Here is a 19,897-nt window from a genome sequence, read left to right on the forward strand (position 1 = left end):
AGTGAATTTTATTGTACTATGTGACTGATTCTGGAGAGTGCTGCATCTAGCACTAGGTAGCACATCTTGAAAGGTGGGAGGTAAGAGCTTAAATGCTTTGTAGACTAAGAAGTGCGATCGGCTAACCTCTCTTTTTAGACAGCAGTTTGAGTACACATACCTGATGGATGCTACTGAAGCTATAGAACTTCATAACGTTTTTAAAGGAAATATATGAACTGAAGTGTTGGTTTAGGAACAGTGTGGAAAAGCATAAGTTACTAGAATTCCTGTGTTTCAAGGATTTATCTTAAAACAACAACAAAAATAAAATGTTTTGACATCTATTTTACAGAGGAATTGGGACTTAGAGACTTCACCAAAAATGAATGTGCTCCTCCTCAATTAAAATAAAACTGAGAATATGGAATTAAAAGTTAATTTTTATTGCTGTCATGGTTTTGTGATTTTTGGTTATTGGTATTCCACATCAGTTAAAGTGTTAATGCTCCAGTTCTGGGCAAATAAATTTGGCAAAGTTTTGCAAGTCACTGAAATATGATGGAAAATTTTCAGCTTCACTTACCATCTCTCTCTGTGATATGTTGACTTCATTAAAACATGAAGCTATGTATCTTCTTGGCTCAGAACCTGTTGGAAGACACTCTCTGTGATTCATAGTGTTTATTCTCCTGACTCTTGTGGGTCTTGCCTTCATCTTTTCCTTGTGCCTACTTCCGTGAAAGAGACAGAGGACAGTAGGTTTCAAGGGGAAAAGAAAACTGTTGTGAAGGGAATTTAGAATCAGAAGGGATAAAGATAATGGAATGTAACGATAAGCATAGTCCTGTTTGCTGCCTGTTCTTCTCTGTTGAAGACTGTCCTTACTGTTAGCAGCGCTAATGCAGCCTTTACAACAAATTTAGCTGAAGAATAATTAGCTTGCAATATGAGCATAAAAAATTTCATAAATCCATTTTTGTCTCCTCGCAAATGCATCAAGTGTACAGTCCAGAGAACTTCTTGTCAAGCACCTGAATTCTTGAATTCTGTTCTTCGCAGTATTTTCTTAATTTCTATTCTATTTAAGTTTTTCTAACAAAGTTCTGAAGTGTATTAAGCAAAATTACATTTGTCCTGTTCTTGCCATCCCTGCAGTTCCAAAGAACATGTAGAAGTGTACAACAATGATGAGGAATAAGATTTCAATCTTTAACGACGCAAACAACTAAAACGTGTCATTATTAGGTATTGCAATACCATTGGAACGTTTTAACAGAGAGTTCCCCAGGATGTGAGAGGCATTTGGGAAGGATGATCTCTCCCTGATCTCCTGAATATCTTCTTTCTTCAGCTGTTTAGACACAGGGGAGCATGTTGTTCTTGAGACGGAAGTACAGCTTGTAATGCACCTTGCTCTCCTCTCCTGCAGCATACTGACTGCTTTCCTTCCTGGATTCATCTTGGAATTTGCACTTCTTACCTTAGCATAATTTTTTTCTTATTTTCTTGAGGCTTCTCATTAATTGTATGGGCATGACAACTGCGGTCTTCACTGGCACTGTGGTGAAGTACAGCCTGACTGTAGTCTTTGCATCTCATCTCTGCTGGAGTTAAAAGACCACTGCTAATACTTCTTTTGTTCTTGGAAGGAAGTCCTGTATGAAGCCTGTACTGCAGGGCCAGGTGATATATAGAGTGACACAGCTTGTTATGAAGAAAAGATTACAATGCTACCGAGATAACAGAGGTGTCAGCATCTAATAAATGTAGTACCCATTGAGTCATGGTGTAGTATTATCACAGCAAAGAGTGGAGAACCAGTTTGGAAGGAGGAGAATGGATGGATGTAGTCTTGCAGCCTATAACATAAAGGGAATTTGGGAGGGTACTGTGACAGCAGAACTTTTCTGAAAGCTTCTCTTTTTAAATTTAATGGTTTGGCAATATTGTAATCTGCTTGTGGCATGAAGCAAATAACCAACACTCTTTCCTTAGTATTTTTAAATCAAAGTAGAATCAGTTGTATTGTTTCTGTATGGAAAACTTCACAGGCAAGAACCTGAGTAGTTCTGTCTACAGGCTATTTACTAACATGTCGTCTTGTACTTTCCATCAGAGAAAATAATTTCTTCCCTACAGACACAACGTAATGTTTTATTGTGTGTCATTATAGCAACTTTATCTTGTTTGAGTTCCTTTTGCCTCTTTCATCCCATGTGGACATATTCCAAGCAGTGTAAGTCATTGTAGCTGTGGTGTGGCTATAGATTTCAAAACAAAAACTGCTTCTTGGATATTATTAGCAATTTAGTACTTCTTCTGACCAGTTTCCTGAAATATATAAAACATAGAGAGGAGAGTCTTACTGTTTGAGGCAGAGTTTCCAATTAACAAGCATCCTTGCTCTATCCTTGTAGGAAGGGCACAATGATTTCAGCACGTTAATTGAGATCCTACTACTTTTCTGAGGTATTATGGCAATATCTATGAGGAATGCTACAAGGGATCCAGAAGTTAAAAATGGATACTTACTTTTCTGTCCATTTTTAGATAGCCAATTGAAGCCATTAGATAGTTTTAATTCTGTATCCTGGACTGAATCCAGAATTTGTGAGGTATGTAAACAACATGCAATTAAGTAGGTTTACAGTGAGCCTCTCAGAGAATATGGTCTTGTACAGAAAGTTTCACATTGAGGACTGTCAGATTTCATTGGTGTTGACTTGGATTAGAGAATCTTTGGAGCTGACTGTTGAGGTTTGTTTTCTGAGTGAGACATTAAGTGTTTTTCAGGAGCTGCCTTTGTCCATGCATCTTTTCATAAATTGGAAAGACTGTTAATTGAGTGCAAAAGTTTTTAGGATGCATACTTGGTAGTGGTTTGCTGTCTGCAAGTCAAACTGAGTTGCTCTGGAGCTTATTCAAGGTTAAAAAATTGCATTACTCCCTGTAAATATATATATAAGCTTACATGTATTTCATTTGAATTAACTTTAGCTAGGCATTTGAAAAATTATCCTAATTTATAGAAATCTCTTTAAAGATGTGGAGGACATAGAAAAATGTCTAGCTATTATGAAACATTCCTAGCTTCAGTGAGTGCAGGCTGAATCTTTAGTCCTCTTGTACTATAATTTGGTGTATCTATAGCGTTTTACTTCTTTCAGGTGAAAATTATTTCATTGTTTTTTAGGCTTACATATATGAGATGCATTCGAATACCTTTTCATATAAACTGGGAGGATACACAGAATCTGTCATTAATGTGGCTTTTAGTCCCTTTTCACCACAGGTAAGTCTTTTCTTTCTTTGTAATTAAAACATATAAAATGTTCACTCAATTCACTACAAAAAGAAGTACGTATAATTTAAAGAAGGTTTTAGTGTCTAGAATCACCTTAAAAAAACTCAGATCTTCTTCAGGGTTAATCATAATGGTCCTTTCATGTCAAAGGTTAAGTATACTTTTCCAAACTTTTTGTACTGGAGTACTCAGAAGTCCTGGCTATTTCTGTTCCTAGATTCTTACAGACTTTCAGCAGTATACCTCTTCCTGTTTGATCTCCCACAGCTTCAGATTTGAAAAAGAAATAATCATGTTTCCTTTTCTGATGCTACTTTGAGAATAAGCTCATAAAAGGGTATTGTATGATATCATCAGTTTAATGTCATAATTATATGAAACGTGAACAAAGCTTAAGAAATAACTAAAGGTTTTATTTATATGCACATATGTCTATTTTTTGTCTTTTTATAACATAGAAGCTTTATCTGTTGATTTACATACGTGTAAATACATATACATACACTGGACTACACAATCCTATAATACACACCTTCTCTCTCAAAAACACACAGAATTTCTATCTAGGTACAGGTTTATACTGGGAAGCTTTATAATTTTGTTAATATTCTCATATTTCAGTACATAAAATATTTAAATTTCTGCTTACTTTAAGGGCAATACCTTAAACGATGATAGCCAGATATATAAATTGATATTGATGTGTATGTGTTACCCTAGAGTACACAATAGTTCTTCTTTACTACCTCCTCAACAAGAGTTGCTACTATTCAAAAATAATTAAGGAATACGCACAATTACTTTACGTCAAAGAGTATTGTTCTATTTACATTTCTCATACTTCCATATATAAAAGAATGAATGTGCTAGCATTTATGTGATTTTTAGAATTTTCTAGAAGTCTTACTCCTGGAGAACATGTTGTTTGTGTGCCTTGAAGGAAAGACTTTGTATTAGGCTACCAGAGTCTACAACACTGGATGATTTTTATACCTACTACTGACTAGGAATTTAAAATTGACTTCAGTTTTCTTTCATCTGAAGTTTGAATGAGTATAATTAAGAACTAGATTCTGTTCTAAACAACCTCTACACAAAGCCCCATTGCATACAAAGGGGAACACTGGTAGGGGAATGAGTAAGGGGTGAAAAAAGGGAAGTGACTGATTAGTGAAATTTGAACATTATGGCTGAGCTTTCTACATGAAAAGATCCAGCCAAGAGTGAGGTGTATTGGCAGCAATCCAGTTCAGTGGTTACTTGCCCAGCACCTGTCCATGAGACAGTTTGTTCCAGTCATTATTACAACTCTTGGTTCCATGAACGTTCTTCCAGAAATAAGGGGGAATTTTTTAATTTTTTATTTTTATTTTTTTAATTTAAGTGACATCCTATGTCCTTTCATCATATAATGCTCTGGAGTGACTTATAAGATGTTTGCCATGAAAGCTGGTAAAGAAGAATCAGAAGTATTGGCTTTATGCTAGTTTTATTTTCAAACTGATTTCTTATTTTTAGCCTCTCAGTGCCTCTATTTGATTTTATTAATTGTTCAAAATTTATATAGTGAAACATGTTAAGCTTATTATAAATATTAATTGCATTTAAATCTATTTTAAAGAATGTGCATTAAGGGATATAATAATTTTAAGCTATAATAACTGTAACTATTAACTATAATATGGTTTTGTGAATCGAAGTTAAAATGGAGGGAGAGTCTGCAAAATAGGAAAGCTATCATCCCTTTATGAAATGGTATTGAAGCAGAGTAATAGCAAATGAAGAGACTGTTGCTGTCTGCAGGTTTTTGGTAGCTTTTGTCTAGCTGACTCTTGATTTCATCTTTGTTCAATCTGGGCATGTGCTGGCAGAGACCTGTACAATTGCATGTTATTTTTCTTAGTAGAAGTAATGAAACTCCAAGCTTTGAGCCAATATACTGTACATGCACACATACTTGCACACACAAACACACGCACAAAAATAAGCTTTTGAGAAGAAAGAATACAATCTAAAAAACATGATCTACATTCAGTACTGGTCTTACTTTGACTAGAAGTTTGGACTAGATGATTTACTAAGGTTCCTATGAAGCTACCCATCCAAAAAAAAAAAAACAGCTATTGAAATGAATGTACTATAAGTTACTTTAAGAGATTTGATGAAAAATAACAAAAATAAAATTTGCCCACCCAACAGATAAACTATGAGATAGCTGCAGGAAAAAAAACATTTTTTTCCGCAAAACTAGACTATAAAGGAAAATGCCCTGAGCAACCAGGGCTGAGTTACATATTTACCTTCCTTTTATTAGGTTGGATGGTATTATTTCCTGAAGTCCCTACGAACTGAATTATTTGATGTTTCTTTGATGCTGATATGCACCAGAGATCTCTTATCAAAGGCATGGCATTTTAAAATTGTCATTTAGAAAACATTATGATCTTTTATTTTTTTTCCACAGTTCAGTTCAAATGCAAAATAGGAATTGTTGAACTGGAATCTGAATTAAACAGGCTGCAAATTGTTTTATCAGTAAAATGCCTATTTTACATGTGGAAGGTATTAATTTAAACCGTTTTTTTATTGTGTTAATGTGTAAGTCTGATTTTATGTCCAGTGAGTACAGCTATCTTTCAAATAATATTAGTTTTTATTGTGACAAGCTTATGTTAGAAACTAACTGTTGGTAAGCGTATTATTGAGCAGCTGGAGAAGTTTCAATTAATAGCGAAGATCTGGAAGACTCACAGCTAGATTTACTTGGAAGCCATTGAAAATTTCACAGTACTTTTCTGCCCACCTGCATGTAGGGAGACATATATAATGTTCCTAGTAATGAGATTTGCTTGTGGATTTCTTAGGCAGTAATACAGTTATTTGCTATAACCACCACTTTAGGCAGAATTGGCTGCAGGTAGTTTTGGATGTGTCTGGAAAAATGAGTTATCTTTTACTAGCTACTAACAAAACATACTTTTCCTGGTGGTCACATCTGGAGATTTCAGTTTAGAACATACTGTATAAAAATGCTATCCTTTTGTGATTTTAGTTCAGTATTGATGGTTAATTTAATCATTTTTTTTTTCCCCAGTGGAGGTCATTTCTGTAGTGATATGGAAAATTCTTTTTCTGACTTCAGTTTGCTTGAGTTTTGGCTTTACTATCAAATTTGTCTTGTGTCATCCCTACCTAGGGCACATTTTTTCCAGTATGATATTCTCCCTCAGGACTCAGAACTGTCTTGTCAGAGATTAATGCATGTGGATATATAACTTCTGACCAGCTTCACCTCTGATATGATTTAATTGAAGTCAGGAAAATGATTTCACGTGGTTCTTTTGACCCTGGTGTTTGTTCGAGTCAGTCTAATTACTTCCTCTCATAGTCCACAAATACGTCAAAATGGATGTAAATGAAATTTATTGGCTTTTTCTTCTTAACTTTAATTTTCTGTCTGAGAGGAATAAATGGCCAGTTGTCAGCTTTTCTGTTCCTTCATTCACAGAGATCAAATTTAAAGGGTAAAAAATGCAAACAAATTCTTAAAAATTGATGTAGTACTTCTTTTCCTCTCCGAAATTCATACAAAAGTTTTGAATTCTGCTGAAAGACTAAGTTACATAGATTTAGAAAGTTTTTAAAAGTTTTCTATAAATATTTGTTGAAAAATTATTTGGTAGAATCCTTTGTCTTCTGTATGGCCATTGGATTGACCTTCATAGTCATGAAAGAGGTAAAATAAGAGGATGGAAAGTAAGCTTGTTTGGATGCTTAAATGGAAGCTGCAGGCATGTCAGAAAACTTCAGAGGGAATGCAGATGAAAGTTTGTATCCTGATGAATAAGAGGGCAAAAAGATGGGGCAATGAAAAATGGCCAAAACATGCGTTTTCAGGGCAGATAGCTCACTTGACTTAAAATGTGGCAACCCTGAAGCAGATAACGGACAGAGAACCAGTTCTATTATTCGAGTTAATAAAACCATGCAAATGTAGAAAGACTAGAAATGGTTTCCAGAAGTCTGAGAAAGCTGGATTCTGAGATTTAAGATATAAAGATATTTGTGGAGAAGTTCACTTGGTAAAAAGTCTGACGACTAGTTATTTTCTTTTGGATTTTAATTAGCTGCAAAACAAATACATTTTTGCAAGTAGGCTATTGTTAATCTCAGAAGAGACATTGTCCTGGAATTTTAGGAAATTTACGGATTGGCCTGAGCTGAACCAACTGACTATTACAGTCAGTTATTAACTACAGTCATTACATAACTACAACAGTTAATGTACTTATAAAATCATATTCTCTAAATGCAATAGTGTCTTGCTTGGAAGTCATTAATAAAGGAGAAAAAAGATTATTTTTATTTTGGCCAAAAGGATACTGCAGATTTGTTAATTATTCTTGAATATACAAGGCCAGGCCAAATTATTTCTTTGATTTTTTTTTTAGAGATCTTCAAGCATCTACTGTGCTGTTCACAGTTATGTCCTTTCTCCGTACTGCTTTAAGATACTGAGGAAGGGATTTCAGTTGTCTATTTTCCCTTGAAGCAGCAGTGTGCAGTATTGCAGGCTTTGTATGAGGACTGTGTGCCAAAAACTGTACTACAGTTGGTGTCTGGTGAGAAGTCATTTCCTTTACTGTCCTCCAACCAAAGAAGACAGCTGCATTAAAAAATAAAATAAAAATATATATAAAAAAAAAAAAGGCAAGCCTGATGTTATCTCCTATATAACATACTTTCTGGGGTTGATTGTATTCTTACCTTCTCTTCCTGCACTGTTAGCCATACTTTAAAAAAAAATTGTTAGCAATTCTTCAGTGATGCAGATGTGCAGTTTAAATCTTGAGGAACAAGTTTGAAACTTGTTAATAATTCTGGAGAAATTCTTCGAATTTAAGTAATTGAGTAATTAGTTAACTTTGAAAGGTTACATGGATTCAGCCATAGGACAAAATTACAGTTTGTCTTTTATCCTAAATTTAATCCTATTCTAAGTGTCTCATGGGAAAGCAGGTTCTTCAGCTTTACTGTCCTTGGGAACTCCTCAATATAGGTCTTATTCCTTACAGTGCCTAGTTTGATTCCTACCTGTTTATAATTTTTACACCTACCAATCTTGGCCTTTGACTTTGTAAGAACTGCTTTGATGGAAAAACGGAGTAGATCTTCTAGTTGTACCACAGTCTTGCTACAGGGTTGATTCAGTGTGTAGGGAACCTATTAGAGTGATGTCAAAGGTAATCCTACTAAGTTTATTCTATTCCCTGATAGTTCATAACCAGATTTTCTATTTTCAAGTTCATACAATATGTCATTACATACAGTAGGAATAATGCTACTTTTGCTGTTTCTAATAAACAGTAGTAAAGCTGTGTGCCACATTGTGTAATGCTATCTAGCAGAAAAGTTTGTTTATACCTACAAAATGATTTGTAAGCACATATGACAACTCTGAAGAAGGATGGTAGAATTAAAAAAAAAAAAAAAGGAAGAGAAAGCCTTCTGTGAGCTAGCAAGGAAAGTACATTTCGGTTTAATCATGAGATACTCAAGTCATTCTAAGTACGATGCCAGCAAACCACAGCTGTGCACCACATGATTTGAGATAAATATGCTTGCACTGGTAAGCTGCTTAATTCACAGTACATTTGTTATAAAATCTTTACTGTAGTTCTTACAAATGTAGATACTCTATTGATTGGCATTGATAGTCTGAATGACACTTAGGGGTGGTACCAAACAATTGGTTACTCAACTGTCTTGAGTTCTGTTTACCAAGAATCTAGACAGGGAGGGCTGAGGTCAGTTGTGGACTGGAAGGAGATAGGATTGGCTGGGAGTAGGAAGGAAAGTCACTGACTGTAGTCATAGGGATAATCTGGAGAAAAGAGCTCCTTGGAGATAATCAGATAGAAAATGAGGGTAAAGGGGGAATATTGGAGACTAACAAGAATTGGAGGCAACGAACCTATGTATTATATTGGAGAGATGAAGAGAGAGCCTAGAGGGAGGGAGTGAAAGCCCTGCAGAGAGAGGTAAGAGAAAATAGCTGCAAGGATAAGAATAATGGTTTCTGCAGTTTTAGTTATGCCTTTCTGAAAAAGATAGAAAACGTGAGATGTCTCATGCTTCGTTTCAGAGATAATGAGAACTCGCAGTTGATCTTAACAGTTCTGAAAATTACTGTGCTCAGTGCCTCAGAAAAACTACCCTTCAAAGGACTTGAAGGAGATATGCCAGATAAAACAAGCATCTCTTGCTCTTCTCACACACTACAGAACGGTCTTGCAGGAACCAATAATATAATACTGAAAGGGATCACCAAATTAGCATCTGCTTTTAGTGCTCCATAAAGGAGCAAATAGAAAAAATTTGTGAGTTGGAAATCTTGTGCTTCAAATACGGTCTTCTCCTCTGTCCTGAGAAACTGAAATGAGGAAGCTTTGGCAAAAAGAAAAGAGGAAAGACTAACCGTTAGTAGTTTGTTCAACTATGTTTCTTGCAGAAATATTGAAGTAAGAAGTAGGATTTAATTATCTTATATAGTCCTCTAGAAAGTTATCTTTCAAATACCGTATTTCTTTTTCTTGCTATCTTATGAAGCTAGTCTGTATCACATGTTTTTCTTAACAAAGAGCATACAGAGCATGCAATCTAACACTTGCTGATACAAGAAACAATTCTGGGTGAGGTTTCAGTTCCACAGTTCGGGGCTTTGTAGAATAGGTAGAACAGATTCCTTCACCTTGATTAAAATCCAAACATTTGTATTCCAAGAAAATTATCCTTTGCTATAGAGTCTTCAAGAAACTTATGGCCCAATCTATTGGCAATTATTAGGTAAATGAATCGAGAATGTATAGGATGGCAGAATTCAGCCATTAAAACTGCAATTAGATGTATGCGAGGAAAATGAAGAATGGAATAATCTGCATTCCAAATGAGCTTCTGGAAAAAGGAACACTAAATCTTAGCTAACATATTAAATATGAAAAGAAAAGCAGACACAACTTCTGTCTCAAATTAAAATAGCAACATAAAATGATTCCAGCTGTCCAGTGAAGTATGATATAGCCACACCAAACATTTTGGCCCAGCTTCTGGCTGTGACTCAACTGTGTACAGCACAAGTGGGGAAGAAGGGAAGCACAAGTTCTTTAAAGTTGTCTTTTGTACTTACTTTCTTACAAACTTCCTGTTCTTTGTATAAAGAACAGAAGGCTCAGAGCTGCTAGGTCCTTACTCCCAGCAAGCTTTCCTTGTGAACTGATTTGGCAAATGGGAGGCTTCTGTTTTGTTTTCTTCCTTTCTGGCCTGCAGAATATGTAGGCAGGAAAGAGTAGATCCTGATAAAGGGATCGCGTAACTCTTTTATTCCGTAGAAATAATCAACAGATGGAATCACTGTTTTTCCTAGCTGCTGGGTTTCTAAAGAATGGTATTTGAGATGTCTAACAACTACAGTAACTCATTTATTAAAATAATGGTATTGTAATCTGAGGAGATTGGTTTATCTATGTTTTTTCCTAATTTTGTAATGTGTCTACTTTGTCTGACATATCTTGCTAGCTGAGACATCCTGTGACATCATTTTTACAGAACTGCAGCAGTATTCCATCCGGGGAGCTGTTTAATTATGAAAGAACCTTTCATTAAACAAATAGATCATTTTCCTACTGCCATACAATACCATACTACAAGCCCATGTCTGGGACTTGCTCCAACATTTATGGCCTTCATTTCTTTCCTTTTATGAACATCTGGAGAGTGTAGCAACCTATACTGTGCACTGAAGAGAATTTAGGACAGGAGAAAGACATATTATACATCTGCAGGTTGCCTTTTAAAATCACCTCAGTAGGTGTGTTTCACCTGAAAACAGGTGAACAACTTCTTAGATCAGATAAAGATGCTGAAGAAGGATCAGCAGAGAATGATGGCACTGACATGAAATTCTAGCCCATTTATTTCCAGTGGCTTTCTTTATTTCTTGTTTCCAAAAGAAGCTAAAGAGAAGACTGATTTACTACCTGTTATTACTGGAAGTGATGAAAGAATAAAATTAAAAAAAAAAAAGTGATATAACTTCTATTTATAAGAGAATGAAAACAAAATACGTATTTATGATTTTTTTTCCTAAGGTTGATCAATTTAGAGAATGTTTTAGTGTCCATCATTTATCTTATTTTAATGTTCTCATTTTATTCTGTCAATTATTTTACAGTTATACATTAAATAAATATTTTGCTGGTGATCTCAATGAAGTTGTGTCAGATCTTCAGTTATGTCACAAAGAAAGCAACTGAAGCATCATATTTGAGGCTATGATCTCATCAAATAATTTCTATACCATATGTTTAGCCAAAACACATAGTTGATATCATTATTCTAGTTACTGAGTTTTCTGTATGGAATGCCATGGTCTATTTTTTGCTTTCTCTGTCTCTTCCTTCCTCCCTATCCTCTGTATTAATAAGGCACTGCTCCACTCTTCCAAAAACATTAACTCTTCAATGGCTTCCACTGTTAATTATCTTCACCGTCTGTTGGAGAAAAGGTTCGGTAATTTTATGATGTTATGATGCTGATAGCAAACAGGGCCACTTAATTTCAATTTTTGTCTTATTTATTTAACAGTGATTAATTTTTTTCTCCTTTTTTTTCCCCCTCAATCTGAAAAGATGGATTTTAACTGTGAGTGATATGGACATCATCAAACTAACCTAACTATCCTACATAAGAACGGGTGTTATTGTTCTGATACAGTAAAATCATTAATTTCACACCTCGGGCTTTTCTCTTTCATTTTTTTTTTTTTAGTGCTCAGATTGATTCAATTGTCATCCCGTTATAGACATTGCTGGTGAAATGCTATCAGGAATAACAGTAATGGGAAATTTAGGGAATTAGGAACTCTAGATATTACCATTTTGACCACTGTGTTTTACAACTTTTTTTGTTGGAACTAGCTGTCCTATTAGTAACAACAGAAACCACAGACAATTGAAATACTATCACTAGGAGATTTTATAGTTTTGCAGGCAAAGTGTGAAGGGAAAAAAAAAAAAACTAAAATTAAAATCCAGTGATTTCTGTGGTCTTAAAGTTTGATTTGAAAATTGTCTCAGAGTTAAATTTTGGATTATTGCTGTATTCTCTCTTTTTTTTTTTTGGAAGCAGAAATTGTGAAGTCTTTTTTTAGCTTGTAAATGTATGGTATGCTTTGAACGACTCAGAAACTCCATTTTGATAAGATTTCAATCTGCAGTTTACCACACTGACAGAAAATAACTCATTGAATGTTTCATACAATATTTTTGAAGAAAAAACACTAGATTTCATCATTGTAAAAGTAGGCTGTCATCACTACAACCAGGTAATCTATACAATTTATCTTCAGAATCTCCTAACAGTTATATTCAAAAGATATATATAAAAAAGCTGCTTATCTTTGCTTAGAAAAAATCCTAGAGCTATACATAGAGGAGGCTGAGTTAATGATGATTACAGTAGTTAATAAGAAAAAGCAAGAAAATACTCCTGCTTTTTCAGTGCACTTCACATAAATACCTCTGTCATTTTCTGGGAAAAAGAAAAAAAGTCTTTCATTAATTATTTGCTGTTACCCTGGTGCCTTGTAGGTGTCCTCACAATGAGCCATAAAACCCAAACTTTTCCACATTACTATATTTGCCTGGCTCTGCAAGTTATGGCATACTTCAGGCAGTGAAAAATTATGTATAGAACGGATATTTTTATTACGGGCAAAGGATATTTTTATTACAGTGCAGATACTGATCATATGTAGACAGCTTGAGCCCATTAGCCTTTACGAGCTATGTCTCAGTAGTCACCCTGCAATGTCTGTGTAAAACTCCATATTGCTTCTGTTAGCTTATTAGCTTATTGTTTACATAAAGATAACTCAGATCTTATATTTCAATAAAATTAATTAGCTCTCCAAAACCTGGTCTCAGCAAAGTTCAATGCAAAGACATCTGACTGGCCATGCACGTGGAGGGCTAGCTCTTGTCTATGGGAGATTATTCGTTCAAGCCTCGTGCATTTACATTCTCTCCTTAACCGTTTCATGAACTCTCCTTGACTACCTACTTGCCAAACAAAATACTTATCCTACTGCATTTTGAGCAGCCTATTCTAAAGTTTTCCAGGTGCCTGTTAAAAGTTTCTACTTTGCCTGTTTCCATCCCAAAATCACCAGTTGATCTTCACTGGTGTAGAACAGCTGACTGAAATGTAAAATGCACCCATGCAGAATGAAATTCTGTTTGTTATACCTAAAGTTTTAGAGTTGAAATATGATGATGATGAATGTAATACAGGAGCTTTTGTAAAAGTGAATAATCAGAGGTTAGTTGCTCGTTTTGATTGTGGATGGAATCCTGGGGGTGAGAAGACTGCAGCAGTGAAAAGCATAACCTCATTTGAATTACCATATTTGAGTTTATTTTCTTAAGTTTTTTTAAAAATGTATTATGTCAGATATAGGAAAACATATAATAATAATTATGGAAATAGAAATTGCAGCTATATAATTCTAAGAGAAGTCATGAAGTGAGATTACATTTTATGGAAAGTATGGCAGAAGTGTTAATTTTGCATGTATATATACTTGATTTAGAGTTTCATAAGTGTAACAGATAGAGAACCAGTAGGTGAATCTTGAGAATGTCCAAGAGATTGCACTGTAAACCAAATGTCACACTGTGTCTGACAAAATTTTGTTGAATCTGCAGAGCATAATATTTTCTTCTCAAATTCTATCTGGGTGGATTTCTTCCATTTTATTTTTAGGGCTGATTTGCTATGAAACATGAATTAATGCTGTATTTGATACAAAATAAAGACATGCGTTTTTCGTTTTTGCTTAAGAAGCTGTCTGAACGCCTGGAAGAATGTTAGTGAAAACAATAGATGCTTATAAATGCACGCCATTTATTACTGTCAAGTAATAATAACAACAAAATGATGTTGTTTGGGAAAAATCCCTTTTCCATTGTGCTGTTTTAGTTAAATATCCATTAAGACTCATCAGTAAAAAACTATTAAATGAGGGACTCCTTATTTGTGTTTCCTTACAAAATTTTTAAGGATTTTCAAAATTCCTTCTCTCACTTGCAGAATACTGTATTTTGAGTATAAGCTATGGGCACAGATTATTGTTGTGTTTTTCTTGTAAACTATACATGATCTAAAAGTTTTGAATAGATTCCAGCTGGCATTTGAAATGTTGGCTTCTGCTATATCATACAACATTAGAAGTTCTACCATCAATAACTTATCTATACAGTTATATTATGCTGCTTACTGAGAGGAGTGGTTTTTTTGCTTCTAAGTGCATTCTTTTTCCAAATTTCAAATTTAATTTATGTTTGGAGTTTGGAACAAATTCTGTCTATGAATGACTCAACTTCAAAATGTTTCGATTGCACTGCAGAATATGATACACTCTACACAGGGAAGTTGCTACTCTGGCAGGGTTAGCTGGTTTTCCCACTGTTTTACCCAGTGTTATGCAAGCACTGCAATCCCATGACTTGAGCAGCTCCTGTTCCTTTTACTTTAGATATTGAAACAGAATTTTTAAAAGCATCTTGCAAATAATCAGGTCCTTCAGGAGAGTTAGTTGCATTATTTCAAGACTCCTGTAAGTGATATGAAGGTCTGTGTGGAACAAATATGATTCCACTTTCTTTAAGTGTGAGTTATATGCCTTCATTGCTTTTAAACAGAATATCCTTTTCTGCTGAAAATCTTTGAGTATGCAGTATGCCATTTAAAACCATGGTTTGGCTTTTGAATTTGCTATGATCTGCAAAATATTTTCCTGAGGAAAGGGTGGATTACCCAGCGATAAAATGAATTTTCATTCTGTAGGTAAATAGAGATGGGGAGGAATAATGCAGAAACAAAATATATTCTCAGTCCCAGGCCATATTGTTCAGGCACATATAAGCATTATAAATCTGTCAGCTGTAGAAGATGAGTACTATCCAGAGGAAAATTAAACCTTAAAAAAAAGAGAAGGAAAAAAAAAAACAATACTAAATTCACAAAACTCATTGATTTTTATGTCATATGGAATAATGAGAATGTGCATTCAGGAACTTCAGGATGTGTATGTTAGTGGCAGGAATGCTTGAGTATAGTTTGTTTTAAAAGGCAAATCTCTATTAATCTTTCATGAAAAATTCTGATGATTATATAACTAATGAAGACTGACCAAGGCAATTAAGCAAAATGAGCTATATTAGCACTTGTTTGCGTGCAAAGAGAGTTCATATAACTACTTGGACTTGGATTAACTTTCCTACTTGCCTCAAAAAAAAAAAAAAAAAAAAAAAAAAATGCAAAGCAAACAGACCATGAGAGAGCCTGGAAATAGGTTGGTCTCTGCTTCCCCAGGATTAAGTAAGAGAACAACTCTTAATCCAATTGTTTAATTACATAAAGGAAAATTGTAAAGAGGCAAGAGAGATTTTCTTTTTTCCATTAAGCACTTTTGTAAATAAACTGTGTGACATCAGGTCTGGAATCCAATTGAATGACACCACTACAGCTGGGCGGCCAGTCACATTGTGCTTACAGCTGACACAGAAAACTGCTGTAGTTTTTAAGCTCCCACTTCTGTAAGCATTTCCTGTTCCACTGAGTTATTTCTAGAGTTTTAATGTGTAGTTTTAATGTGTACCGATTCCAAAGAAGTGGTGCCAAAATGTAGAGTGTGAAAAGTAGTATTGCAAATCACTTCAGGTTACTAGATTATTAGATGGTAAAGTGCCTTTCAGTGTGTCTTTGTACCTCTTTTCTGACATTATTTCATTTATTAAATTTTGTTTCTTTTGTGCTGATTGGGCACAAAAAAAAGGCCTCGCCATTCACAATGAAAACAAAGAAGAGGGTCCATCAGAATTCTACTCCAGGCCTAGAATGAAGGGTTTCCTAAGAGCTAGACTTAATCAGAATTATGTTACAGATCATTAGTGGACACTATTCAAACCATATCCTCTGTGCGATCTCTTCTTTCATTTTAATTTCCACTATGTCTCTAACTTACAGATTTTATGCTTTAAAAATTGGAATGACTTAAAAGTCAAAATTAATACTGCAACACTTAAAACTAAGAGAACATCAAAGTGACTGGAATTTATTCTGTAGATGGTAAGGACAGCATTTGACAGCAAATGGAATTTTGGATTGTAGAGAGGAGGCTGTACAGTATTAATGACAGATGTTCACAAGACAATAGTGGCATTTTATTAATATTGGAATTAATAAAATTGGAATTAATCTGGAAATCTAAATAGATTGCAAGAACATGTCACCCATATGAATGTATCAGAGGCTTTGGTACTTTTCCAGGACTTCACACGCAAGAGTGCGTTAAGTATCTGCTACAGACATTGGCTGTATGCACTAAATAATAGTCTTAAAACACTCAAGTGATTTAGGCTTAAAAGAATTTACAAATCCAGCTTGAAGATGGGATTGTAGCCTACTCAAGGCATGTAGTCAGCTATCATTTATTCATTTACATTATTTATTCACTGTTTGAGGTTTTTAGTCCTTTAGCTTGACTCATGGAGCTGCTTTTGTTGAGTGAGTTGCATGCCTAATGCAAACCCACAATGGGTGGTCATAGTAAGTTGGCAGTTTGGGAGGGTCCATCAGTGACAAATGGCTCTTGAGTAGCATGTATCATGGGTGGTCCAAGAGTTTCCTGGGAGGGACAATTCCAGAAAGATGCTGTGGCCAGGATGGGGGTGGTTCTTTCTGTTTAATGATGTATTCTCGCAGTCTACTAAGCATGACTGACACTGAGACAGCTGCTCCTCTGGGAAGGAAAGAGATGTTATAGAAAAAGAGGATTCTACACATAATGCTTTCATAGAAGATGATCATATAGCTCACAGTCTCATTTTGAAGTGTACTTTGATTAGTTGGCTTTTTATCTTATATAAGTGAAAAAAAAATAAAGTTTACAATTCTAAAATTATAAATACAGAAGCAGGTACTTTTACTGGATTCTGGTGAGATAGAAAAAGATTAGAATATTTGATTACACTTTTTGCAGTTTCTTTAAAAACAGATAAATCTTTGTATTAATATAGTCACTTTTTTTCTTCACAATAGTGTATACAGTTGTATTCTTGTGCTGTTCTCTTGCCAAGCCTCAGAATTTTTCCAGACCTTGAGGTTGAAGGAAATTTGTGTGCCAAACTGCTGTAGGGAGATTGTGACTTGAGTTATATTTGCTTACTATGAGAGTGGATCATTTGGATTACCTTGTTATTAGAGCAGAGTTTCTTTTTGATGCTGGTTGTTTAAGAACGATACTGCTTCCATTCATAGTACACTTCTATTTGCGAAAAATATCAGTGGTGATATTGCTAATGGTTTTAATACCTTCCATGTCCTTCTCCATGTCAGTATATTTGTTCATTGACAGTGGTTTATATTAACATATTTATGCTGAAGATAGTAAACTGGGGAATTTTGCTATGACAAATCAGTAGACAAGTAGCCTTTTTTTTTTCTTTCCAGTAGTCTGAGTAAAATATCTTTAGCCCAGATTAAATGCAGTCTCATGTTTTGTTTTTTTTTAATAAAATGCCAATCTTACAATAGAAAAAAAAAAAAAAGAAGTTAAATGAAACAAAATGAAGAAAAAAACAGAAAAAATGCATGTTGCTATAAACATTTATTAGGGTTGAATAATTCTGTAGTTTTTGTGAATGTTTTCATTTTACCATCTCAGTTGTTTACTAATTTCTGAAATTTTTGCTCTTTGGACAAATTATTAAAATGTTTTTCTACTCAGCTGTTCAGAAAAAGCTGTTCAGATATTTTTTAGTAAAAATCAAACAAAATGACTTATTCACACATTTTTTGTGTTTGCTTTCTTCCTGTCTTGAAAACATGAATTCTTCAGCAGCTTGAAATAATGCTAAAATCATAGCAAGGATATGGTTGGCACTTTTCATTGGTTTATGTTCTACTCCATCGTCATGCATATGTACAAGTCTGACATAAGTCTGTCTGCTGCTTTACTTTTTCTGGGGAAAAAAAAAAGGAATCACAGAGAAAGAAGCAAAAGCTATGCTGAATTCGAGTTACTTAATTCTGGCATTCAAAGACTGTAACACCTATTCATTTGTTATCCACCTACTTCCATGATAATACGGAAATGGAAATAGACTAGTGAAGTGTTTATTTTAATTATTAATTGGAAAAGTGGGTTGTTTTGTGGTGTTTTTTTTTTTTTTCTGTTTACAAATTCATGCCTAATTAGGCTATGAAAATAAAAGGTTATTCCAAGATCGAAACAAGCAACTGATTTTGACCATGCAAGTTTGACAATATGTTTGAACTTATTGCATACTTGCCTTGTTTGATGAAGAATCCAGAAAATCTGGCTCTTGGGTTTGTTTGATTCTGAAATCCATGATATGAATCTTAAACTGTCAATTTACTGTCACAGCCTATTGATTTCATTATTGGATTTTGTGGTCACTCCTCTATATATTAGTTTTTATAAAAGAGTAAGCTTTCCATTTTGATTTTTTGAATTCACATTTCTGTTGCTTGGTACATGAATAAGACTCATACATACATATGAATATGTACATTTGTTTGTATGCACAATCTCATATATACACATGCTTGTAGAGATTATCTGAAAATCTAGAATTTACCACCTCATTCTGAAGAAGGCTTCAAGCCTAAGTAATATTCTCAAACTACAGATGGTCAGGCATGTTCAGAGTTCTTTCATGGCATTTGAATGTTTCTATTCAGCAAAAATGTGTGTCAGACTGAAAATGGTGATATTAGGGGATGCAGTCTTGCAAACTGACGTATTTTGTATGAGACATGCTTCTAGTATGGAGGAAACAAAGCTGTACTGTAGCTTATTAATGGTCCAGTTCCAGCCTGGGTTCTGAAAATGTTGGCCTCATCTGTGGTAAAATCAGCTTTATAGATTTAGGTATGTTAGGAAAGTTTTTTTTTACAGTGTGTAGTTTTGTACCTTTAAGCATTTGTGGCTGTCATCACAGCCTAATTATAATTGTTATGCTATAATGCTTTCATAGTGATTGAGACAGGGTTATCATTGAAGACATTTATTTATTCAAAATGTTTAAGAAATGCAGGCATTTTTAAAAATATATATTAATCAATGTTTTGGGCAAAATATTATTCTTTTTTTCTGATGAGCAAAAGCAGATAGACCTTTCATGGATTTGCAGAAAGTGACAGTAAATTAAAGTTCTATTTGTGCTTTTATGTGTATTTGAACATTTCTAGCTGGGAAGCTAACTTAGACAGCAATCTGTTCCTGTCAGACAGCTGAAAAAATATTTTTACACAGCTAGATTCTCCATATGATCTGATACCGTGCTGAAGAAGACAGGCTGAGGATAATTAAATCTTGCTGAGCTCTTGGCAGCACTTTCTGATTCCCATGCAACCTTATCCAAGCTGCTTCACTGTCATTTCAAATAGTGTTTGATTGGTTGATGGCTCTGCTGGACAGTACATAGCCTTGAATTGAACACTATTTTGCTTACAAAATTCAGCATT

At 34.5% G+C, this 19,897-nt stretch overlaps 1 protein-coding gene across 5 annotated transcripts in view; it reads left to right on the top strand.

Moving 5' to 3' along the window:
- The window catches only part of WDR27 (WD repeat domain 27), a 101,526-nt gene that overhangs the window by 60,129 nt on the left and 21,500 nt on the right, over positions 1–19,897 (top strand). For 3 of the 5 annotated variants that reach the window (XM_040697663.2, XM_003640958.6, XM_040697662.2), the window contains exon 23: positions 3,176–3,274. In XM_040697663.2, coding sequence (XP_040553597.1) covers positions 3,176–3,274 — 99 coding nt within the window. Of the gene's footprint in view, positions 1–3,175; positions 3,275–7,737; positions 11,461–19,897 lie in introns of those variants that run through there. The other 2 variants (XM_040697661.2, XR_005858276.2) reach the window with 2 other exon arrangements.

The sequence above is a fragment of the Gallus gallus genome, chromosome 3 (assembly GCF_016699485.2).
Source record: "Gallus gallus isolate bGalGal1 chromosome 3, bGalGal1.mat.broiler.GRCg7b, whole genome shotgun sequence".
In the NCBI taxonomy this organism is placed as follows: Eukaryota; Metazoa; Chordata; class Aves; order Galliformes; family Phasianidae; genus Gallus; species Gallus gallus.